Genomic DNA, 27,154 nt, shown 5'->3' on the forward strand with positions numbered 1-27,154 from the left:
TTCAAATAAGCAAATAACATTTTTTTACATTTACAAATGAAACATCATATGAGTATTTATTGATTTTTTTAAAAATTCAAAAATACATTGTAACAGAACAGAATGTATACGTTCTTCAATGAAAGACAAAACTATGGTTATCATCTGGACCAGAATACAAATACATGCTAACAATTTAAAATCATTTTGGGTCATTCAGGAAACATGAAACAAGCTAGCTGTTTGCAAATGCAGTAGTTTTCTACTTAGTAAATATGCCTGAGAAAGTTAACCTGTAAAGAAATCAGCTTTTAAACTCTTAAACACAAAGAGCTTTCTAGGCTGAAATGGTGAAGAGACCTGTGATATGCACCTGACAGGCCACTGAGCCATTTCCCACAGAGATTCTGTTCACTGCTCCACCTTGGCTCAGCCACCCAGCAGTGGCAGAGTTTCACATCAATACCAGGCTTATTCAAGCGAGGTGTTAAAAAGCATGCTAAGATGCTGTAAAACCATCGGTTACATACACAGCAGATAGATGTTAATAATTGAGATTCTCTACCAAACTCCTTGGTTTGTATCAGGGCCAAGTAAAAAGTAGTAGTCTAGTTTACGGATGAAACGGATTATATTTTTTGGCTCAAGGTAAGACCCTTTAAAAACAATTTCTACATAAGCATCTAGAATCAAAGCATGAAAAAAAAAGGACAAACACAACTAATCATTTTACAGTAAGCACATACTGTAGGCAAGTAGGAATCAAAACAGTAACATAAATTGTGCATCAGTTCTATGAAAATAAAGTGTTACTAGTAGACACAAGCAATCTGACAAGATGTGAAAGTGAGCAGTGAAAACTTCATGGATTGAATTTCTTTTCATCAGAATTAATGTGTTCCTACTGCAGGCAGGTAACAAATGGAACTCAGGAAAACTGGATTCCTATTAGCAGCTTAACTCTACTATGGTGAGGACTAGGCTTTTACCGTTTCTTATATTAAGAGACAATCAAACTAATGAATCAAAAATGACATTTTAAAAATGAAGGCCAAAAGAAAGCTGAATGTACATTTTAGACAGAAACAGCGTTAAGTCAAATCCACAACTGTGATATCTGACGTACCCAAATGTAATTTAACTATGATGCTTATGCCAACAGAACATCTGACGCTATTTCTCAGATTCTAGCAGCCTCTTTTAAATCACTTCCAACAACTGCATACTTCATAAATTACACGGGCTTTGATGAAAAAAATCATTATCAGGCATGCAAAAATTCTAACAGAAACCTCCAATTTCCAGAATTTGGTTACATGATCAAATCACATATGCTAGAACATACGAAACCAACTTTTCAAATGAAACAAATTCACAACTTTGAAAGGAAAAAAAACCCAAAACCGAACCCAAACAAAAACCTATGACAAGAAAAAGAATATTTCTACATAGCTGGTCCTATTCTCTGATGATGCAACACAGTAAAATGAACTACTATCCATATATGTGTGTAATTTTGAATGTAATGGTGATCAGGAAGAGGCTTCCTTTTCCCATCTTCCACACTGCAGAAATGACTGGATGTACTACAGAGGCTGCCACTGTCCTATGAAATGTAGGCTATTTGCCATTGCTGGATACAGGTTATCAGTGCTGAAGGACTCATGTGCTGACCCAGCACGGTTCATCTTACATTCTCTGGTACTGACTACAATGTCAAAAACATTCTGCATTGCTCTGACACCAGATCTGCTCCTAGGCTGCACCTTCTGATCAAAACGTTTTTATACAGGTTACAACTAAGAGGTGCAAGGTGGGAAGCAGAGTAACAGCTTTAATGACCAGGCCCAGAAGACAAACGCAAAGTTAAGGTGGTGCGTCAGTACTTTCTGGATCAGAGTCGAAGAGAGAAACCAATGCCAGAGCAGTATGTAAAGCTTCTAATGCCAAGAGGTGAAGACTCTCAAAGAAGTGCAAGTAAGAAGCATAATTTAAGCCTGTAATTATTTAAGGAAAATAAACAAAGGAGAAAAAGATGGCCTGCAGTAAGGTGAATGGAAGAAAGAAACAAAGAAGAGGAGCAGGGACATGTATATTGGTGCAGGGTTGTATCTCCTGGACCCAGAAACTGCCTTGGACACCAGCTAATTTTACAAGATAAGTTACATGCATGCCCACATTCAAGAGGGCAAAGTGAAACCTTGATGGCAATGCTATGATTCTGGCTGAAGAGCTTCATTTTCCCCCTCCCATACCTGAAAGCCTTGAATCCTTGCCAAATACTCCAGCTGTTTTGAAGGCTGCACTGCAGAACAGGGGGAAGCAGGAGATATTCCTTTTAGACCTATGGCTTCAGCAGTTGGGGATGTTCCATTCATGAGAAGTTCCCTGGCAATCGTAGCTGTGCTATTTGTTGTAGGAGATATGCTGAAGAAAGAGCTGGAAGTCTGGCTCATTTCTTTAGATGACAAATAGCTTACAGTGGTACCAGGGGCTGATTTGTTGCGGCTTGCTTCCATCTCTTGATAAACATCAGGAGAGAGATGGAGTATTCCCTTTGGTGCTGAAAATAAAGCCAAAGATCATTCTCATTATCTTAGAATGGGTTTGATGTGTAGACAATTTTCATTAACAGATTTTGCAGTGGAAAACAAAGTAAACACTTTGAAGCAGTATCGCTTTTTCTATAGTAACTGTAAATGAAATTGCATAATTTATTTAGACACAAAGCAGATTTGAAGGGCCCCTCTTCTTCCTCTTCCCCCACTCTTTTTAAGAGGGTATAAACCTGGACTTTAAAACTGTGGGTAGCAAGAATATGCAATATGAATAAATAACGTTTGGAGATCTACAAACCACGAGGAACAGCTGCTAATTCAAAATAGTAGCACTATTGTTATTTGACTACAATCTTCTGACTCCTACCTGATACAATAATTTAGGCTGTTATTTCACAAATAATTTAAAGTATGTTTAAATTTGCATATAAGTTTAAGTTTTCATATACAATGAAGCATTTATGGGAAACGTGAGTATCCAGTTTGCTGATATAAGAGGAAAACCTCTTTTTTATTATAAATAAATTGAAAAATGAGCTCTAAATGTGTAATTTTCTATTAATAACATACTTTAATCTTCTAGCATATATTTGAAAATAACATGGGTGAACCTAGCCATATGGCATTTCATTCTAGGGATGACAAACCTGTTTGTTAACTGATTTAGTAATCCCAAGACAAATCAAAGAGTTCAATGCTTAATTCACTTGCAGTACATATTGAATTAATCTCAGAATGTAAAATAAATTCAAAGAAGAGAAGAAAATTAATTTCTAGAAAGAAATCCTCTAATCCTAGTAGTGCAAGTAGTATTTTTAAATAAAATGTCTACCACATGGAGAAGACTCAAAAAATATTACCAGTAATTAATGTCCTCATTTTCATCTACATGGTGAAAATTGAACTTCCTCACTGCTGACTCAGCGAACTGCTTACAGGTGAATCTTTTAATTGATTTACTTCTGGCTTTTAAATTAATATTACTTTAAGAAAGCTGGAATATCACCGTATACCATTCACAAAGATGTATGCTATTCATCTGATTGCTCTCCCCACCTACCTTCATGGGGCTGGGGAGCCTGGTTGGGCCCTGAAATTTAAAGGTGTTTTACCCAGTCTTACAACTGGCTCCAAAGCCCATGGACCCTGCACTGAACTCTAAAGATAAGCACAAATTCAGGACAATGCTACTGGGAAGGATGGAGAACAGAGTCCCTAAAATTTCTTTTTCTCCATTTGGGACAATTTAGAATATAACCTTATAGATAACAACTGTGTAAACATGCAGCATTATTTTATAGTGCATAATCACTACATGATAGAGTGATTTTATACCGTTTTTCTGAGGCTATAAACTCCAAGGCCTACCACTGCTCGTATTTTTAAATAATCTTATACAAAAGATGTGAATGAAAATTAAAATAGATGATACAGATATTGATAGCTGACGTTAGGTTACAAAAAACAAACAGCAACAATCATATTGAGTGGAAGGTGTCCACCATCTCCTAAAACCAGACCACTGTAAATTTGATTTCCTATAAATATTTGAAAAACAGAAATGAAAACTGAACAAAAGGCAAAACAGTATACTTGTTTATAAATAATATATTGCCCCCCCCCCTAAATTTTAGAAAAACACAGTACAACGTCAAATTAAAAAAAAGTTTAAAGAAGTTTAAAATCAAGTCCAGTGCTGCAGATGTCTCTTCCATTGATGTAATATTACTTAAAACAAACATTTTACATGCTTTCTCAGCCATTTCACTGTTTTTACATGATCCACCCAAATATCTAACTGCTGTCTGGAACAATGGTTTGGAATACTTCCAGATTACTAGGCTTTCTAAATGTTAAAATAACTAATATGCAGCATATGATGAATAAAAAGATATTGAGCAAAGCATAGCAAATGCTCCCAAAGTACTGACTTTACTCTAATGGTGATGTTAAATTAATAATAGTACTTTTACACTTATGCAACACCTTTCTGATAAAGACTTCAAAGTGCTTTATAAGCAATAATTAATTTAAATCACACATTGGCTCTGAGAGGCAGATATTATATTACCATCATTGATTATCTCTGGAAACAAAGTAATGTAATATTTTAGACATTACATTAATATAGTTGCAAGCTATTAACTTTTTATATTCAGGGCCTATGTTTCATGAAGCTTCTTACAAGTTTGTTTTAAAAAGCCAATAAAAACTTGGTGTCGTCAAAAACTTCCATCAAGCATACATTAATTATCTATTTTAATACATTATTGAGTATTTTTTAAATATCATTCCTCACTGTTGTCTGCTTACTTCAACTCTGTTGAACTGCAGAAGAATGCAGATATAGATATAGATATATAGATATATATATATATATAAAAAACAGTTTAGTTACAGAATAAAGCTATCACAAGGAGTATTACATCAACAGAGGAGTAAGTGTAAGAACAAAAGAACTCTTCAGAGATTATCTTTAGTCTTCAAACAAGCACTTCAATTAAAAACATGGGAGAAAGAAATACTACTATCCCTCTAACACCTTTATGTATTGCAGGAGAACATCTCTAGGTGAATATGTTCATATTTTTGTTAGTCTTTCAGCTAAAAAAACCGTGGATTTATGTGTCTACTAAATATTTATTCCATACTAATTTTACCATATTCCAAAGGTAGCACTGTAATTGTTAGGAGTCACAGGACCTATAATACTACCTTTTACCCCTACAACATTGCACCTTCTGCTGGACATTAACTTAGAGGTACATTCATGAAACATGTTAAAATAATTTCCATTTATATTATTTAAACCTGTGGGTAAATGTGCTATGAAAATATGCAGGCTAGCTATGCAATGTAATCACTAACATTTGAAAAACATGTCTTATTCATCCTTGGCAGTAATTGTTAGCAGTCTCTCACAATCTTCTGAAGTCTCCGAAAACTCTACACCAAAAACCTCTCTTACCTAAGAAGAAATTTCTTGATCTGTCATTGTCTACTTTTACTGTCATGTACTAGACAAATGTGAAACAGTTTGGACTCCAAGGCAAGTGTACTATTAAGATATAAAATGGTCCAGCTATCCTTCACAAGCCTTCCCCTTGAAGTGCAATCTCAGTGATTTGATTCTGATTCTTTTCATAGCAGCAGTAGCAGAGGCAATCTCCAATAGACCTGTTGGAGTGGTGTTATTTTTATACCTAACTATTTCTCTTTAGGGTCCCCTTGGCTGGGAACTTCTGTGTGGACCTTCACTCCCTTCTGGAGTGCGTGGAAAACAAAACTAAGCATCGAAGGTACTTTCTGCATAGGGAAATGGGGTGAGGAAGGAGAACTGGCAATATCACCACATGATCCTCAATGTAGTAAGACTCCACAAAAATGGAATTTGCTCATACAGGGACAGTGACAAGTTACCCCACAGCAGTGGGCTACTAAGTTAAGTTCAGAGTGATGACAGTATTGCCTGCACACTCACAGGTATTAGTGTCTACACTAGTACCACTGGTGTCCCATTTTCAATTTTCTATTTCTGTCAGGAAGATCACAAAACATGAAAAGCTGAAATTTTGATTTTATCATTCAACTGCAAAAGATGACCTACAGAATCAGGCTTTTATTGTCAATCTGCATATATATATCAATGCTAATTTTATCTCTTTTCTCCTTGATCAACACTGTAAAGATACTCTTCCTCTGCCTTCACTCAATGACTTCTTCTGGTTTGAGGTCACTCATTGACTTGTCATTTTTATGGACACTCAGTATACTTGGTCTAAATGACAGCTTTATTCTATCCCAGAGAACTACAATTTTCTCCCTAGGCTCTCACCTGTCTTACAGGAAAGCTATACCTGTCGGTGTGTCGGAAGCAGTGTCAGCTGGTGTATGACTTCCCTCGACACCCCTGAAAAGCACATGCTCTTCCCTGCACTACAAGCTGTGATATGGGGCACCAGAATGAAGGAGTGCTTTCATGTCTTGTGTAATGATGCAAAGTAAACCATTATATAATTCTGTATATGACATATAACTTAATATTATCGTCCCGATATTTGAAATAATCCATCACTGAATGAAGATTGTCCATAAAGAGATAATCAGTATTTTCTGAACTGAATAAATTAATTGACAGATAATCATCAAAAAGCTTTCTTTCAGATTATGCTACCTATATTCACATTGAATAAATTCTTATCTTGTGCTGCTTAAAGTATGTGGCAAAATCTTGTAGTAAGGCATTAAGCAGGAAAAGTTAGAGCCAGATCCAGTCCTGACTTCACTATTTTGTAGTTAAAATGGACAAAAACTTAAGAGGCATGGAGGACTTTTACATGTGATAATTTCTCATAATTCCTCCATAGTACTGGCAAATTCTCAACATGCCCTAGAATATGGACCATTACAAATCCACTAAGAGCAAAAAAAGTGAATTTACAAAACCAAATAACTATTTCAGTAACAACACTAAAAAAAATTAAATATCATAATAAAAATAAATTATAGTTTTATACTTCACTCACTGTAAAAGCCTATTTATACACTAGAATATTTTCAAATTTTGTTTTATTACCTCAGTAGGAACTCAGAAAATGTCAGTCAAACAATTGAATAGGCAAATAGTATAGCCATTACATTCTCAGTAATTGTCTACACACACAATCTTGGCTTGAAATACCAAGATGCAACCATTACCTACTTAACACAGCTATCTGTGGTATTTCTAAGTCACCAGCTACTGCAATGTTCAGACATTAAAAAATGTTTTGTCATTACACAATGTCCTTCAATCAAAAGATCTCATCTATATGACCTTAAACAAACTGATGTTATATAAAGTCACTCATTAAAATACTAGCTTATTTAACCTTAAAATAACCAAGATGCTGAAGTAAATACTATTTAGTTTTTCACAAAGTCAGGTCTTGATATTCTTCATTTCACTGGAACATTTTCTGTACCACCAAAAAAGAAATTACATTATCACAGGAGACTTAAATTGTATACACTTCTGTAACATTTGGTGTTTAACTCATGTGAAGAAAGTCCTTTGAAATCTTCCGCAGCTTTACTGCTACTTGGAAACATAAAATTTTGTTAAAAATAAGACTGTGTTTGCAGTGGGGAGTTCCTACTGGATATTCTATAATATATTACAATAGACAAATGAAACACCTACACCATTATTTTGACATTATAATTTCTGCATCATAAATTTCCAAAAATATATCAGTGTACTAGATAACCTAAGATTAAGATGAAGCAGGGTCTGAAAAGAACCAACCTAAGTACAGAAGAATGAACAGTATTCTTATCAATAAAGAAGATCAGCAAATTGGAGCAGGAGCAAATCAAGCTAGTGAGCTGGCAGATCAAGGTGCTTGTAAAAGCTGCAAGAAAGTGATTTTTGAGGGGGTACAGCAATTAGGAGAGTGCCTAAGTGCAACCGGAGGTGACCTGTGCAGGCAAGACTATTCATTAACAGATTAAGAGGGGAATGAGAATTGTAATGATGAAAACAAAGGCATGACCCACACATAGAAGAGATGAAAGAATGATCAAGTCTACTAGACAAGGACAGAGAGGTTGCTGAAGCTAAGAAGGTCAAGGGGGACATCAACAACCACAGCATAGGTATGAGTGAAGATGAAATCAGAGGAGGAGAAAGCGGTGGGGGAGTGGAAGTCATAGGGATAAGATGTTTGATGTAAAGGAAAGGGGATGGAAGAGAGAATGAGAATTAAGTCTTGGTTCTGGCAGCAAAAAAGCCTCAGTTCAAGCAATACAATTCTTCAAGGACATTATTATCCTAGACTAAGGGTGAGGTACATGGTGGGTTCCAGGTTGGGGGGAAGGGAGTAGGAAACCTAGAAAATACTTCAGAAAAGTGGTAGTATTTAGAGAAAGACAGTATTGAGGTTAATTGTGTGATACTGCTCTGTTTGCATGGCTCAAGAAAGAAACCCAAACGTAGACAATTTTATTACATTATTAAATCTAAATTTGAGTGTTAACATCAACAAAGAGCTCTGCATTGCTATTTCACATGAGATTTTTACAAAGGAACAGACTAGCAACCTTGAACAAATGTAATTCACATAGGAATTTTAGGGGACTGGAAAAAGCAAAAGGATAATTTCTCTGAAATTATCTCTATCCACAGAGCTGGCTATCTACTATCATGATAGCTGTTCCCTCTTTATACATTTTACACATCAAGAGCTTAATGGTTAAGCAGTCTCCTAGAAAGCTGACTTGGGGTCCTTCTCAGCCTGATGGCATCCAAACCACAGGCCTCACGGTCCAAGTGTATATTTCTTACATATGCACAATAAATACTACTCAAAAAAAACCCAACCCAACCCTGTATCTAAAATATGCAGAATATAATATCTGTAAACCAGCCAGGGAACATCAGAATACATATCTGCACCTTCACTCACAAGTACTTTAATCAAGAAGCTACAAAGCTTGACAGACTACAATGTCACAATTCCTTTAGATCACTCCTTCTCTGTGGATTTCTTGCATTTAGACAGCATCTGATTTTGTATTTTCTATCTGCTAATCATAATGATATTAGATACATATCTCTAAAAGGCAACTGTCATTAACCAGATTACTCTGTACCCCATGAGTAGTCAGTCTCCTGGTGAAGAAGGAAACTAAATCTAAGTAATTTTCTGGGCACGTCTTTAAAACACTAGTTACTTTAGATACACACTGTACTTTAAACTCAGCAAAGAAAGCATTGCATCTGAAGATGTGAAACCTGCAGTACATTACACACTTAACTGAGCACCTCAAAAGGAAAGGAGAAGGACCAATTGCAGTTGTGGTCTTAACACACCTGAGTTGTGCCCAAACCCCACCTACACACAAAAATTCTAATTTGGATCTTGCCACTAGTTCTCAAAACAGCAAGGAAAAATAATCACACTCCCTTCCCTGTTTTGTTAATAAGAGGTGTTTTTGCACATTAGGTGTTTTAGAAGGGTTTTTTCCAAATATTTCAAAAAAATATATGCAAGTTTAATTGGCATTATTTTGGATAAATTATTATCTCCTCATTGCTAGATGAAACTGAAAAATAATACAATTATTAATAATGCCAAATATAGCATATATTTCCAAGCTTCACTAACTCAAGGAAGAAAGAAAATTGGACAAATCTCCTCTGCTTCTAAATTTAATTTTCCTGTCTTCGATTATAAAGAAAACTAGTTATCTCAGACCGTTGCTAGAAGATGGAATGAATCCTTTTCTTTTTTGCAATTAGTATACATACCAACTCAGCAGCTACAGAGGCAAGGTGTTATTTAAACATAAACAACTGCTATAAATTACTCTGGCTAAGGGAGTGAGACATAAAGAGTGTGGAACTGCTCCCTGAAACACACAGTGATGGGATAATGTTCACCTGACAGTATGTTTGCTAAAAAAATTCCACAAAACGAAACAAAAAGCCCCAAACCAAACAGATGGAAAACTACTGTTCTGAAGCCTGTGCTTCATCAAATAAGTGGTGTTGTCAAACCTCCTTACTGCGGTTTCTATTCAGAATGACAAATATTTCACAAATGTTTAGTGATGTATCACTCTAGCTCCTACCAAGAGTGTATTATAATTGATGAAGTTTAGTAAGTTTGGAAGCAATTCAAAAGTGAAGTCCAATGAAACAGCAGTACTTAGTGAGCAACAAGGCATACAATCCCCTGCAAATCACCTTTCAAATGCACCCCAAAAAATTCCAATGAAAAATGTCTGAAATACAAAACAAAAACCTTTATTCTCAAACTGTAGATTTCAGTTACTGCTCATGGAAATATAAGGGTATTAAATTATCTACTGGAAGTCTTCATCAAAATCCCCAGCTGTAGAATAAACATATAGGGACTAACAAGTCTTTATAAACAAAAAAGTCTTTATAAAACCAGTGAGGGTCAGAACTATAAAGTTCACATCAATTTTGTTTCCTACAAAGTGAAGATCTATTAGTATGCAAAATTCATAAATACATGATTGATTTTGCATTTATTTTGTTAAAAAAACAAAAAACAAAAAACAAAAACCTGTTAAAGAAACATCTAAGTAAGAATTTGAATGTAAGCATACAGTTAGGGCTTACAGTAACACCAAATATTTCTTTTTTTTATATATTTCTTATATTCTTAATATCTTTTATTTAAGTAGCTTTTTAAAATACTAAAATACATTTATGAAAATAATTAATAATATATAATATTAACAATATATAATTAATAATAATGTATTATGAAAAATGCTCAAATTTCTTCATTACAGATTTAAGAAACTCTCCTGAGTATCTATTTGCTTTTTTTCTCATTGCCTTTTTTTTTTTTTTTTCCTTTTTTTTTTTTTTTTTTTTACTGAGAACAATTGCATGAGATCAAGTATCTTTGTTCCTTAGGAGATCATCTGCTCCTGCTGCTCATCTACCATCTGAAATCATAATCATCTGTTGGTGACAATCTAATCATCTTCACAGTAACTAATTGTGATGTCACAAACAAATGATTATGATTTCAGGTGGTGAACAAACAGCAGGAGCAGATGTACTCTGAAGAACAAAGACTGTAACATCATGCACGAATCCCTAGTAATAAAATGTTAGGCAAGAAAAACAAAGAGCCTGTCCTTTACAGAGAGGTAGAATTGCTCTGAATGTATTTTTTTAAATACCTACTTTGTGACTCCCAAAATTGCTGGAAACACAATAAAGGAAAACTATACTATGGAAAACTGAGGGTGGGGAACATAGAAAACCAGTTAGGGTAATTTTTTCCTTGTTAGAATTATAATATATAAAACCACTGTTACTTCACTGTTACTTCACTGTTACTTTGTTCTTCATAAGTCATCTACAGTTTCCCCTAGAACATGTATTGTACGATGTTTGTGATTACCCCATCCAGAAATATAAAATCAAAAACATGTTCCCAAGAAAATGCACTTTGCATTAGGATTGGTTATTTGTTTCATGTTTTGATTTTGTTGATAATCACTAAAGTTAAATCTAGAGGATAAAGAAGCATTCTGTTGACAGTAATCATCTCCTGTATGGGCCGTAAATGCTTGTGGTCTGCCAACAGTGTCTCAAAATCTTTTCCAGAAGCATCAGGGAAAAAAAACGCACTCAACATTCTTGTTATTTCACGTGTGAAAAATATCTATAGCTTCTTGTTTAATCTTTAAGATTGTGAAATGAAGAGGAAAGGTAAAGAAGTAAACCTGTGGGAAGGAGCTCTGCCAAGTGAGGAGGAGGAACAGCAGTGAAATTTGCCACAAGGATAGCTGCAAAAGTAACATGATAGACCAGAACAGGAGAAGTTAATTTTCACGGATATTTAATAGGGAATACTAAAAATGCATTGAGTGAGTATGTAGGAGGATATGGACTGTAGGGTATTTCTCAACAAAACTATACTAAATAATAAGGGTATAACAAAATCGGTTCTTTAACTGTACTAAAATATATAACTGTTATGATTTTTGGTTTTGCTGTACTGACATACATAACTTCACTTTGCTATTCCAGTTTTATTTCACACAGTTTCAGATGGAAACACACTGCATTATGCACAGAAAGAAAGTGTATCTGCCTTCAAAAGGAAACTGATGCACAATACATTGTCCTAGCAGGATATACTTGTTTTCCCAAAATAAAATTACTGGAAATCTGACTAAGAGCTGCCAAATGGTAGATGTAGCAATCTCAAAAGACTGGATTTTCAAGACCACTGAAAGTTTAGGTTTTAGGATAACAACAAATGCAAACTCTACATTTCTCTTATAAGCAAGGATATAGAAGGAAGGAAGCTGTTCCATTTGTCCCCTCTAAAACTCCCTACAATAATGATAACACTGCAAGAGTAGATTCACCTAGCAACAACTGTTGCTCTTAAACTAGCATATTCATACATGAAAGGATGGGACATTTTTGATCTCTAACAGTGGAACTTGTTTGGAGCTGTCTTAAAAATCTCTGCACTTCACAGGTGCATGAGAGATCATGCATGCAAGTGATTTCTTTTATTCAGAAGGAAAATTTCCTCAGTTCTCCTTGACTACAAAGCTCTGAAGTTATCTTGGACTCTGTGGCTTAGGGGAAGATGCAACGAGCGTGTGCAGCAGAAACTCTTAATAATACTAGATCTTAAGGATTTTTTATGCATTCTCTGTGTGGGAAACTAAGACACAGTATTCTACGAGAAGCAGAGCAGGCAAAGTGCTCATAGGTAAACATGTACTGGCAGACCATCCCCCTACTAAATATTAGCACAGCATTTCAACAAGTAATCAGGCATATGGAGAACTGGTGAGAAATATCATGTGATGCTGCACAGATCTTCTCCAAATGCGGCAATCCCCTGACCACAGTCATGTCCTGAAAAACAGGCCTCTTCATAGAGCCATTCAGTAGGAAGGTATCAACTGAACTTACTGGTTACCTAAATAACGTACAAAAATGTTCTGTATATTTTCTATCCAGAATCTGTGGCTCCTTCCTATACATTACAAAAAAATGGTGTGAAAGATCCACAGTATAGAAATTACTACAGCGGTTTTCTGTATAAAAGATGTACTTGAATAGACTGCAAATCGACATAGCAGATTAATAATTCTATCAGAATGGTCATTTAGTTTAGAAATACCAAGAGAAGTTTCAGTGAGAAACTCAAAAAAGAAGACCTATTAGTAATTTATTCAGCCAGGGGTGATATCACATTAACACATTTAGAGAAGAAAAATGCATTTCTAGGTCTTCCATGAATCCTGGATAAGAATGTAAAGTGAAGAAAGACTGGTCTCTCCTCTATATAACTGCAACATGTTCACTTCCCTCTTATGCCTTTATATGGAAATCACAGTTCAGCTGTAAATTTTAGAGAAAATTTTCCTCAAAAAGAGCCTTTTGGGCTGAGTTAGAAAATCAGTAAAAAAATATATGTTTGCTAATAACATTTTGGGTTCAAACCCTTCCTATTTAGAAAAAGGATAGCACAGTCCCTCTGAAATAAAAGATGATACTTTAATCAGCTGATTATTATTAATGTTGTCTCTAGATTGGAACCCTCAAAAAAGGGATTAGGCACAGTGGTCTCTGAACAGCACTGTCAGAAATAAATGCTCTGTGTCTACACATGATAGCTACATCTCTGATTTCCAGTTTACATGGAGATCAGAAGAATGGAAATGAAGGCATCTAGAAATGTCTTTCATTAGAAAACCATCCCAGAATGAAGATCTGTTTCTGTACTGTGGCCTGTGGTGGCTACAAAAAGGTCTGTGAGCAGGTCAATCTGTGAAAAACAAGTTATTTGGTCAGCACAGGTTTAAAATACAATTTTGTTGATCTTGTCTCCTTTGACAAGTGAGTTTGCCTTTGTGATCTCCTCCTAGATTTGGATTTACATGTGTAGCTGCCAAAGTTTTCTTGCCAGGTGAAACCTGAGAAAGAGACTTTTTTTTCTTATTGGTGTAGCAGATGATTGTGATACCATCTATAAATACCTTTGCTACAAGACACTGCAAGGATAGGGGAGAAAAACTGGAGGTCTTATTCTGCTGTCCCAAACTCCAATATGTTAATATTTAATAATGATGTTAGAGATTTTGACAATGCAAATAGAAATCATTCTAGAAGTATTGATGGGGACTGATGATAGGCCTGGAATGAAGCAATTAACTAGAAATTTTAGATCCTGTAGAATCCTTCCTTTCAGGGAAACACAGTGGTGTGCGCTGAATCCAAGATCACTTTAAACACTAGTAAACTTTTGTGTAAGTTGAAACACAAATTATTCCCCAGGTCTAGTGACTGGGAAGACCGTATATAACCCGAAACACTACTGAACCCCCTTAAAATCTGCTTTTAAGGACCATGTCCTTCAGATGTATCTATGCAAAAAATAGAACGTAGCTCGTGTATCTGTTGTAGTATAGTTCTTAGTTGAAGGGGATAATATTTGGGACTCCTAAGAAGTTCAAAACTCAACACAATTCTAGAGAAGAATCCAGGGCTCATGGAAAAGGGAAGCAAGTAATATTTACATTATCTTTACCACTCTAAACATCAAAAATCTAGTTAAAGTCACAAAGGGCTGTCTATATGTTACCTGTTGCACTGAAACTGAAGTTGGTTTTCACGGCCAAGATCTCTCAGGCTTTTGTGTTCAAGGAAGAGAGAAACTACCAGTAGTAAAACCTGATCAGAGCCAGGGAGCTCTTCACAAATTTTCAGCCCATACAAGTCCATTGCACCAAATGGGATATAGTCTGAGTCAACTGGCTTATGTCACTGTGAGGTCATTCTCTATTATCTTCAAAAAGTCATGGAGATCGGGAAAGATCACCAATGCCTGGAGAAAGGCATCATCATCATAAAAGACAGGCTGGTCAGTCTCCCTTTAGTCCCTGGGAAAATCATGGATTAAGTCCTCTTAAAGCCATTTGTGGGCACACAAAAGAGAAAAAAAGCCATTGGGAACAATCAGCCTGAATTTACGAAGGATAAAAACCAGCTTCAATAACCTGATTGCCTTTTATGATAAAATGACTAGATTTATGAATGGAGAGCAGTGGATGTCATTCACCTTGACTTTAGCCAGGCTTTCAACATCATGTCTCCCACAGCAGCCTTGTATCCAAGCTATGACATTAGAGTCTGGGTAGATGAATTACCAGATGATGAAAACCTGTTTGGATGATCAGACTTAGAGGACAGTGGTATGCTTTGGGGACCTAATAGCAGCCTTCCAATACATAAGAAGAGTTTGCCAAAAAGACGGAATCAGGCACAGTACTGAGCTATGTAGCAGAAGAACAGGAGATGATAGTCATAAACAAACAGGAGATGTTCTGACTGGGATAAAAGGAAAAAAAAATCAATATGAAGATAATTCAGAATTGGAACAGGCTGTCCAGAAAAGCTATGGAAGGTATCTCTCTTGGAGAACTAGAAAAAGTCATAAGCAACCTTGTCTGAACTCTGTACTGACCCTGTTTGAACAGACAGTTTAGATGATCTCCTAAAATCCCTTTCAAGCTGAAGGATTCAATGAATCAATAAGTAAATAAAAATCTCCTTGTTCTTGCATTCATTCATATCTACACTTACACAAAGGACACTCAAAAGTTAATTGATCTAATTGCAATAAACCCCCTAAAATATTTACCAAAAGCATTTCAAGGGTCTCATATAATCCAAACCCTACAAAGACAAATAAGTATAAATATAAATTTAGAAAGCAATACTTACTGTTACTTGTTGGCTCAGGAAACCCAACATTCTGGCTGTTCCAACTCTTGTTTTCTCCAAGCTGAAACAGGTAGAAAAAGACAAATAAGTAAAGAGCAAACTACTCCTTAAACAGAACATCCATGTTTATAAATTTAGTAGAAAGAGTCTGAAAAGCATGACTTGGGATTGCCACATCTGCTCACAAAACTTTGCTAACACATCTTAATTTTTGTCTAAAATAGGTTATTTGAGGAATGTACCCTTCATGAATAAACATTAACAACTATTGCCTAACATTGAAATATAAATGTTTCCCCAAGGATTAGGCTCAACTCAGTGTGTTACCAAATCAGACTTAAAATCAAATGTTTTAAGTAGCTCTCAACTGAAAACATACACAGACAACAGAGAAATTACATTCTAAAACAAGAGGATTGTAATATCTGCCTATGAAAGAATGCATAAACACTACAAAGTACTTTGGGTGTAATTTTAAAATATTTACTTGCTAGGAATCCATTTAGATACTGAAGTGGAAGCAAAACAAGATTGCAATTTTATATTAATGTAATATATAGTCTTTTTTGAGGGAGCTAACTATCTTCGAATTAATTTTATTATGTTTAACACCAGGTATTACTCTGACACAGAAAAGGGGAGCAATTAACACAGAAGTTCAAAATTAGGCCATTCCTGAAGTCTACACAATAAATAGGATGGCACTGTTCTAGATTTACGTGAAAATGTGGATGAACAAGTCCAAGCTTCCTCATGAACTAGGAGCTACTGACAACCAGCTCTATGAAACAAATGATCCTTTTCATATTTCACTGAGATTTTATATGCAAACAGAAAACCTCACAGCAAAACAGTCTATGTAACATGACAAAGCTGTAATCAATTGCTCTGGAAGATGGGGTTGATCAGAAAGCAGAAGACACGCGAAGGAGGATCAGTCAACTGAAATCTGCCTCTCCATCTCAGAGGTTGCGTTGAGGCTCCCTGGATTACTATCATGTTGTAATTCAGACTCCTAGATGATATGTTTTCCTTGGGAAAGAGGAGGGAAGAGCACACTATGCAAAGCAGCTATTCCATTGATGGTTTCCCTGCCTTTCCTCATCATGTACACCCCAATGGGATTACAGCCTAGGCAATGTGTAACAAAAATTGGAGATATTTAGTAGAAAGGGAGGATAGGTATTAGAGCTGGCTCTCCAACTGGTTACCCACCTCCACTATAAATATGTTTTTATTTACTGCTGTCTGTTACAACAGCATGGTTTTGTCATGAATCCATAATATGCATCTGTAACATCACAGAAAGATCAGCACGAGCATGCTACAATATGAGAATAACATTTCCAACTCTCCTCATTTCTCTCTTTTACTGTTTATTAACTCGATGACAATGGGGAATTTAACAAGAATCAGTAAGTTATCCGTAAGTTATCCTTGGTGCTGCTGTCACACATGAATGCAATCTACTCTGGTTTTCTTCTCTCTAGGAGAATAAAAATGGCAAGAAGAAACAAAAAGATGGAAACATGAAAAAATGAAGTCATTACAACTCTTCATTCTCATCCATAGAGCTAAAATTCTGACAGCCGTAAGAATTCTCCCAGGGCACTTTTAAATTGCTCTTCTCAGGGCTCTGCACAACCATTACTGATTTCTTCCCAGAATTGGAATACCTCAGACAAAAGCAGAGCCCTTAGTTTTTTACATTACCTGAATTACCTGTTTACCTGTGCTGCCATCAGCACCATGCATGGCTCTTGAAACACTCTTAGGTCTTCATTAGAACAATGAATACAGTCACATTTTATGCACCAGGGTTAAGGAAAAAAATACTGACTTTGGTTTTATGTTTTTTTTAAGGGAGGAGGAAGGGGATGAAAGGACTTGGGGAAATTTGGAGCAGGGGAAAGAGAAGTTGCCTTTTTAAAAAAAGAATCAATAACAACACAAGTGAAAATTGTCCATTTAGATGCCAGACTGATACATCAGCTAATCTACATTGGGCCCCATTTTGGATTCAAAGACAGAAACAAGTATCTTCTAATGGTACACTTTTATTGTGCAATTTATATGGAAGGAATTTTGCAATGCTCAAATTGGTAGAGATCTAAGGGTTATTTTCCGCCTTCTCCAGCACAGTTTATTTTAAGAATTAAAATGCTTTCATCTACACAAACTGTGTATCTGAAAATATGTTCAGTCAGTTATATACAGAAGATAAAGCCAGATGTTCTAGATATTTTATGTCCTTAACCCCAACTAAGCTATAAAAATTTGTTCTATGATCTTGAATACTGCCACTACATAAAATTTGAGCAGTTCACATTTTTGGGATACAGTGCCATGTTTACTCATTGTGTTCAGAATAATATCAGACCACTCACTGTATGGTACTCTATCAATTCTAAGATATCTATGTCTGCAAGTATGTAATTGAACCTGTTTTCTTAGACAATGCACTTGTAATCAATAGTTTGAAGTAGGGAAATGAAGCAGCAGCTCCCCTTTTTGGCCACTTAGTTTTTTTAAGGATTTCAATGTAACCACAAGTTTCCACTGTGTAAAGCTCTCTAAAGCATCTATGTTGTGGGCTAAATTTTTTCAGGCTTTGTCTCTGAAAATTACTGAGCAAAAATAGTTCAACCAATTTGAAATCCAAGAATGAAAACCTATGTTTTCCTATTAGAAAAAAAAAAGTTGACTGTTCCATTTTGCTTTGTTTTTCAGAAAACCCTATGGCCAAACTGGCAGTCAAGAAAAAGTTGAAACTGGTAAAAAGTATCTTCCACAGAAGAAAAGTCTCAGCATTCTGATAAAAATTAATTATCATTTGATTCTGTCATAAGCTTTTTTTTAACTGGCTATGACTGCACAGTGTGTTATCACTAGGAACTTGTTTAGAGTATTGCAAACTTGTATATGACTAAGATATATAGTGAAGAACATAGTGAAGGTGAGTGTGAATAGCATACATATTGCTGCTCCTCTCAAAGGAGAGGGAAACAGAAGGAGGTGAAGCCAAGTATGGCATTTTTCTGGCTAGGAGTATAGAACATACAGAACAGAGTATCTTCCCATATATGGTGGTTTGGGGTTTCTTTACAGAAAAAGAGAGGGTGTTTCAGATTACGTATACACACATTTATATACTATCTTCAGATTTATCATGGCCCTAGAAAAGCCCAGCAGAACATTCTGTTGACCACAGCAAATATTTAAGCCACGCTAAAAAAATTATATATATATAAAAACATATATGCACTGACTCTGCATATGAGAGAAGCTGTTCAGAGTTCACAGCTTAGCTAAATACTTTACCAAATATCTTTTCAGGATACAAAAGGCAAAGTCTTAACACCTAATTTTGGTTACAAAACCTCCCATCAATATACTCAAGACAGGAGAGGGGTGCTATGTTTCACATCACTAACATAGAAATACATACCTGCAACACGTATGAATTTAAAATGTAATTCCTTCTCCACAAACGAAAACAACACACATTTTCTTTCTCAGTCATCAAACCTGAAAAGGCCATTATTTTTCTGGAATGCTTTTAGTGCATATGCAACAGGAAGACAAACATTGACTACTATGGCTACTTCATGTGTGAAAATTACTAACATATTCCTCTCGGTGCTCTCAGGGATGCCCAAAATGGAATAAAAGCAATAGGCATGTTCACCTTCATTTGTAAGGAGAAATAGGGGCACACGTCACATGTACACTTTTGCACACAGGCTATCCTATGGAACTACATTTCTGTTCTTAATTACTTTTACAGAATGAAAGGCTGCACTTAATACTATGTGTAGCTATGGAACTGTAGCTAAACGAAGTCTAAATCTGACAAGCAACCCCCTAAAACAGGGGGTGCACAAGTTTAAGCTTCTGTTCTTACTAAATGATTAGCTGATACAGATAAAAATCTAGACAAGGGTAAAAACTGGGCGTCATAAAAATTATTTCTCACCTTTTCTGGCTGGTCTTGAAGAGGAGTAGAGGCTTTGTAACCCAACTGTAGCAACATTGCTTCTGCTGCATTTCTTTTAGCTATTTTCTTGTTTGGGCCTGTCCCAGTAGTAATCTCATTGCCTACTTTTACCTTAAAAAGAAAAAAATGATCATAAACACAATAAATACAAGCCTCCCTAATATCACCATGTAATAATCTTGCTGCCCTACCAACAACTGTCAGCTCTTTTGATGAAGATGCAATCTCAAAAAAGTAAGAATAGTGCAAAAGGGCACTACAATACTGCTTCACACAGAGGAGCTTGTTTAGATTTTACAGAAAGTCCCCAAATTCAAACTAAAGAGCTACATTTTTTTCTATCTCAGTGCACACACAGTTGTCTCTTTCTTCCACCTGCCACAACACCATTTTCCTTAATGAACATCTCCCTCACTCCTTCTTAATGTGGGAAGTGCTACAGGATCTCAACTTCCTCTTTCTTGTAGGAGTGTTGCCTGCAGCAGCTTCCCCAGCATCATCAAGACAGTATCTAGAACAATGAAGAAATAATGACCAGGAGATTTAAATGAGAGCGGTTTCTAAAGAAAGAAGAAAACCACGTTTACATTCCTCCCACTTCGTTGCACTGCAAGGAACATGAGGGCTGGGGCTGCTTTCTTTTTCTGCACTTACACCTGAGAAGCTTTTATCAAAACAGTCTTTGGAAAGAAGGCTCCTTGTTGGACCTGTGGTCTGTACTGCACAAGGGATTTCTGACAAACAAGATGCCTTTCAGAAAACTAGGAAAAATTAAGACCTCGAAATAATGACAAATTATAGACAATGGATATCCACAAAGAGTGAGGCTCTAACTTGTTCCTTGGCTTTGGTACCATTCTTAAACTCCTGAAGCTGTATGTGTTTGGTTTGTGATATTAGCACTGTCATTGATATTCACTTACGCAATATTCATAGCTCTTTGAAAGGTATATTTCACTCTGTCCATTAAGCCATTTTATTTGCCAAATTTTCTCTTAAAATAGTGTATAGTTTCAAAAGTGTCTTAAAAAAAAAAAGGGAAAAAAAAAAAAAAAAAAAAATAGCCAAGGTGATCTGAATAAGAGAAACCTTAGAAGAGAAACCTTAGAGGTGAAAGACCTGAAACAGTCTGGAAGAAGCTTTAAAAAAAATTATAAAAACAGGCATACAATTGTTAAATAAGTAACAAATGTCATTTAGTAATTTATGTTGTCAATATTTATTTACCTTCCTTGAAATATCATGTATATATTTTCTTAAAAGTTTTAATTTTTCTTTACTCAAATACCTATTAATTCTAAATACAAAGAAGTGGATATAAATAAATAATAATGATGATGAATATCCCTGCAAAGTGTATATACATATAATTAAGGAAAAAGATTCGGCTACCTAAACCAGAAATATTCATAATCTTGAAAAAGAAACCTTATCTTCTGTGCAGTGCTACAATCACAATTAGAAAATAGCCAATCTGCTACAAGTTTATATGCAATAAAATTGAGGGACTTTAATGGGACAAGACAAAATGATAATTTATAACATAGCTCACAATAAATCAATGCACTGCTATTTCTCAGACCTGTAAAACTGGTTTAGCTATTATTATAACCTCTATCAAGGATTAAAGGTCTGACTACAAAGAGAAAGAGCTTTCTGAAATTAACTTTGGGAACAGAACACCAACTAATGTCATCAGAGGTTTTCTTCTGTTTATCTAGTAGTCAGGACAAGTAATTGGATCCATTTCATCACATCTAAACTTGCTCTTTGTGTGACAGATAAAAATGAACATATTATCTCTGGATATTTTACTTCCACATTCAATTAAATTAAATGAAAACATTGTTTAAGTTGTTTATACAAAGGCTTTTTATTCTGATAAGGTTTTTGTATGTCATAATGAATCCACTGAGACTTCCAAAAAGCAGGAGAAACAGCAATACGATTTTAGTGTGAAAATATTACAAAAGGGGAAAAATGGAACTACAGTGTTTAAAAGTATTCAAAACAAAGCAACTGTTCTATGGAATTTCTTTGACTCTTTCTTTCACAAGTTTTCTTAGATAAGGGACTCTTCTACATATTCACTGCTTTAAGATTCTTTTTTTAATTCAAACCAAATATTTTGTTATTATTGAGATTCCTCCAATGGAAAACCAGATTCTCAGTCCATCTTTCTAATACTGGACTGCATTACGCAGTCCTCTTCTGACACCTTACACAACCATCTCTAACTGTGGACAGTCCCATGGGGGTCTGAGCATGGGAAAAGGGATTGTCTGTGATACCATCACTTTCTTCAAATACTTTCAGGCACCATAAAAAGCTGGAAACCCAAGTTTATATTTATAAATCAGATTCTGCAACTAAAAGAACCCAATATCTTCTTCTGCTTCAGAGAGAAAAATAATAAATCATCAAGAAAGACCACTGAGGTCCAAGGAAATTAAGATTGCCTACCTATCTTGATAGACATGAAGGAGGGACTTAAAGGTTTAAGTGAAAATATAACCAATTTTCTGGAGAAGGAGGTGCTAGAACATCATAAATTCTGCTTGTGATCAGAAGTGACATTTTGGTGTGGTTTGTAGATAACAAGTCAAAACATGCTGAGGTATGCCATTCTGAACTGTTCGGCGACAAAATTACCTCTGAGTGAAAACACAAGAGAAAATAATTCTTTCCTGTTCCTAATCTTTCTCAAACTGCTGTTGTGATATCTAACAAAATATCATGGATATATCAAATCTTTGTAAAAGTTTTTAATTTAAAAATTAAAGAAACATTAATGATCTACTGTTTCTGTATTAGGTACAGAGGCTTTAACCGGACAGGCTAAAATATGTGATGGAAGGCTTTTTTTGTGGTATTTCAGATATGAATAAAGACACAAAGAAACTAATGATCTGAAAAGATTTACATTATTTTTAAATCAAAACGCTTGGTAATATGGAGATATTCATATCCATATTTCAGAATACTTGTTTGTATTGCAATCCTCTGATCAAACAACACACACAGAATTTTTTAAAAAAAACCAAATCATGAACCATCAGGGATAAAGACAGAAACCATCAGGTGAAATAAAAATAAGAATAGGATAAAAAAATGCAAAATCAATACGAGAAAAGCATCCAGAAGGTACATAACCCGATTGCCAATTGTTTCATCAAGGGAAAGAAGAAAGTTCAAATAGGTTTTCTGATACTTTATTTCATACTCTTCTTGCATAACAGACTGTAAAGCAAAGAGCTAAACACAGAGGGATCCACTTCATATTATGCCACCATTTTGCTTGAGTTTGAACATAATATAGCAAGGGCATTATCTCTAACGTGACAGCAGATGATACCTGCATAACAAACTCTCGACGGCGAGGCATTCCTCTCTCTGACAGAAGAACATACTCTGGCTCCTTCTCCTTCTTGGCCTGTTGGATCTGAGCCAGTCGACTGATGGGATTCATTCCTTGACCATATTCTGGTCCAGTCTAAAAAAGGTTTAAAAGAAAAAAAACATTTTTTCAGCATACATCCATACAACATCTATTATGCTGCTTCAATAAATCATTTACTAGGGTTACCCCTTCTTTAATATTCCCTTCGAGAGAGTAAGAAGCAAATTTCTTCATATCTTCCAATCCTGAGACAGAAGATAAGAATCCTCAAGCTCAAAACTGTCACACAAAATATACATCTATTTTCTGCCACTTGTTGCAGGTAGGGTGGATAAGTAGTATCTGTAAGCTACTAATAGCACCCTCATCTATCTATGAAGGTCCTATGGGGATGGATGAAAATTAGCAGATCCATCAGTCAATCATATCTCATTGCCCCATTTCTATGACCCTTCCCCCTAACCCCTTAAAATAGGTTACTACAATGATGGAACATGCAGTATGCTAAGAAGTGGGATTTACATAGGACAAACCAGATTTGCCATATAACAAGGAAGATGCCTCTCTCAGCCTTCCTGTCTTCCTTCTCACTCCTGCCTTCCATCCTACAATGCAACTAAGGGTCTAGAAGGTTTACTCCTGTGTCATGGGAGTACACCCTCAAAATACTTTTATGTAGTGAAGCTAGAGAGGAATATCTCCAATGGCTACAAATGTTGCATATTGTAAGCCATCCACAAAGTATATCAAATGCTTTGCAGACAATAATCCTCACAATAACATGTCAAAACTTATGGTTGGTGGGGGAATTGATCTGATGGGGGGAAAACAAAAGGGCTGAGAGACTGGTCTGTCCAAGATTACAAAGACAAGTGAAAAACTACAGTCCTTATAAACTATCTAGTTCTGAAATCTTTTTAATATGGTATTACTCATATGGCAAATGCTCTCTCAAAGCAAATAGCTATGAAAATACTTGTTTGCAGATCTTAAGGAGAAGAAATTAAGACCAAAAAAAATTCATCTGAAGTCACATTTAACTGATTTATATACCACAGCACAAAAAATGAACTTGCAAATGTAAATGGCATTCGAATGTAGAATTTTTTTATGTTATTGAGCTATTTCCTTTTCATGCAGCCACTTGCAGGATAAGAAATCAGCACTCATGCTCGTTTGACTTCCTCAGATAAGAACAAGTGGTCCAGAACGTAAATACATGATCAGCAACTGAAGGCAAAGACCAGAGAGGGTATTAAGAAAGCTGTGCAGTGAATCCTATATAGTGTAACTGCTTAAGTTGTTAGAGAAGATGTAGGTGAAAGAATTAAAGACAATGTCATGCACGAAGGCACCTGTGTGGGCAAGAAGCCAGGCAGAGACAAAATGACAGAGCAGGCTAAATGAAGTGCAGGCCGTAAGATATAGCCCCATAAATATATATACAAATAAAAATAAGTTATTGTTGTCACTTTTTTGATGCTCAAAACACATGCGGGTTAAATTGAAAGAAATGGGCACACTGAAAGCATTTCAGAAGTTTAGATATTAAAAAAATTAAAAATAAAAACATATCCAGGTTATTTTTATTATTAACGTCTCTTTCTAACATGGCCAACTTTGGATAATTCAACGTAAGACTGTAATAGTATATGGTATTATAACAGATTTTTACATTATTATACCCTTTAGCATCTTTCCTGAGAAAAACTTTCCAAAAACGACATGGTCAGAGTCAGTATCTTTTTCAGATCTTGCAGCTTCAAAGCTGAATTAATGCTGATGGTTTTGCATTAAATACTTTTTTAACATTAATTTTTTTCCTAGAAGTTTTTGAGAGTTTGATCCCTAGAATTTCAGTAGGAGATAGGTATCTAATTATCCTAGTTTTTTTTTTTTTAAAAAAAAAATCACCCATTCTGTTTTGAAGGCAAATGAAAAGAGAAAGATGATTAAGTCCTTTGTACATTTTCCAAACTCAGTTTTGCACTCTCCAAAGTATTTTCTTAGTTTAAATGGCTTTTCTCTTGGTTGCTCCTACAGAACTCTGCACTTGGTGTACTGAGTGTAGAGATTTCTAATGGCCATACTTTTAGTAAAGTAAGTATGATTTACTTAGTTTTATAGTTTATCAGTGTAACACTAAATGAGGACTGAGTTCAAGCCATAATGGTATAATGCTGTTCAGCGTAACATAATGCAAGCTGTGGACATAAAATAATCCAGAAAAATTGAGGATATTTTTTTAAATAACAAGAGGCAAATACAGAAAATGAAATTAAATTTAGGTCCTAAAACTATATTCTGATGGTTTGGATGTGGAGGTTTCCTGTATTTTCCTGCAATTCTAGTCTCAAAGGTCCTGATCTGCATATACTCTAACACCAGAGAGAAAGTCAGCAGCTCTCCTACATTATTAACACCAACCTAAAATGAGCATGAAAGGGCTATTAATGTGCCCTTACGTATACCTAAATGACTATCCAACATGCCAGACTACAGAAAATCGTATACAAAGAGTTTAACCACTTCATCACAAAATAATACTTCCTAAAATAACATAAAATGTAGCAGATTTTGTCTACTTCCAAAGCCTGTCTTCTGCACTGAACAGATGACAAGTAATAAGTATATGGACACTATGTGGCAGCTTTTCTTAGAACATTTGGAAGACTAATTACTTCAGACGACCCTTTGGTTTTGTATGAATTTAGGATTAGACAAACCAGGGCTAGTCACCACAGACTGAATTGTAGAAGTAGCAATGAATCTACTGCCACCAAGAAGAAAAGCATCATTTACAAAGCTTGAGCTCACAAGAATCTAGAACCTCTAAATGAAGCCTCATCAGTGTAGCAAGAAGCCTATTAATATCCTCTGAGACAGGGCATGTTTTAATGGAAGGATGGTTCAAAGTCTGCAAGTGCTTCACAGGCTGTTCAGTCAATTTTCTATCTATATTTGAGAGCTAAAGAGCATTATCAAACACACACTAAACGCAACACAGGCACATGAAACAAAAAAAGTGTAGACCTTTGGCACCTGGCAAGTGACACACTAGGCTGAGATGTCAACATACTCCTGGTCTTCTTTCAAATTTTTCAAAAATCACATAGAAGCTGAAGCCACAAAACGCCTAAAACCTAGCTCCACACGGGGAGGAAGCTGGACTGTGCACCATTTCCCCACATACCTACTATTTCATATATCTCTTTCCCTCTTCAAACTGGGAAGTGGGGAAAAGACCAGGGAGAAAACCCCCACATAAGCTAATAGGGCCTATCAGAAGAGATGATGCTAAAAATTCACATGGCCGTACAGAGCTGCTTGGAGAGTTCAATCCTCCACTAGACTTGAACCAAACCCCTGAAGACTTCAGTGATGTGAGCTCAATTCTTAAGCCTTTATGTTTGAGAATTTCACAGCATTCTCAGAATTTTAAAAAGCACGGGCATATTAGCACAGGCAAACAGGTAACAATATTGACAGAATGTGATAAATAAGCATTTACTGATTTTAAATCTGAGTAATTCTCTGACATTTTGAACAAACATTCTTAATTCTGTCCAGGGTGGACACATACCTTCAATATTGTTTTTGGACGCTTTTTAAAGTAAAGTTTTGGCTTTTCAATCACAGGAAGAGGAGGAAGTTTCTTAAGTTCTTGTAGGACAGCCATTGCAGCACGTTTCTTTGAGAGTTTCTTACTGTTGCCTTCTCCTTCTGCAGTGAATTCTCCTACCGTGACTCGTGTAACAAAACTCTTCATGTGAGGGGGTCCACTTTCTTTAATCACCTTTTAAGAGAAAGTAACATTGAGTAAAATCACCCTACAAGAATATAACTTAACGTTTGTATCTCAGCAACACACTTACTACAAACACAGTTTTCCTGCTAACTGAATGCATTAGATGAGTTTTCATAAAATCTGGACA

At 35.6% G+C, this 27,154-nt stretch overlaps 1 protein-coding gene across 3 annotated transcripts in view; it reads right to left on the reverse strand.

Moving 5' to 3' along the window:
- STAU2 (staufen double-stranded RNA binding protein 2) overlaps positions 1-27,154 on the reverse strand; it is a 168,575-nt gene that overhangs the window by 76,733 nt on the left and 64,688 nt on the right. For all 3 annotated transcript variants that reach the window (XM_026843697.1, XM_026843699.1, XM_026843698.1), the window contains exons 8-12: positions 26,803-27,015; positions 23,175-23,312; positions 19,799-19,930; positions 15,823-15,883; positions 2,235-2,542 (exon numbers count right to left, since the gene is read on the reverse strand). In XM_026843697.1, the coding sequence (XP_026699498.1) occupies positions 2,235-2,542; positions 15,823-15,883; positions 19,799-19,930; positions 23,175-23,312; positions 26,803-27,015 (852 nt within the window). The remainder of the gene's footprint in view (positions 1-2,234; positions 2,543-15,822; positions 15,884-19,798; positions 19,931-23,174; positions 23,313-26,802; positions 27,016-27,154) is intronic.

The sequence above is a fragment of the Athene cunicularia genome, assembly GCF_003259725.1.
Source record: "Athene cunicularia isolate RWA chromosome 2 unlocalized genomic scaffold, athCun1 chr2_part1, whole genome shotgun sequence".
Lineage (NCBI taxonomy): Eukaryota > Metazoa > Chordata > Aves > Strigiformes > Strigidae > Athene > Athene cunicularia.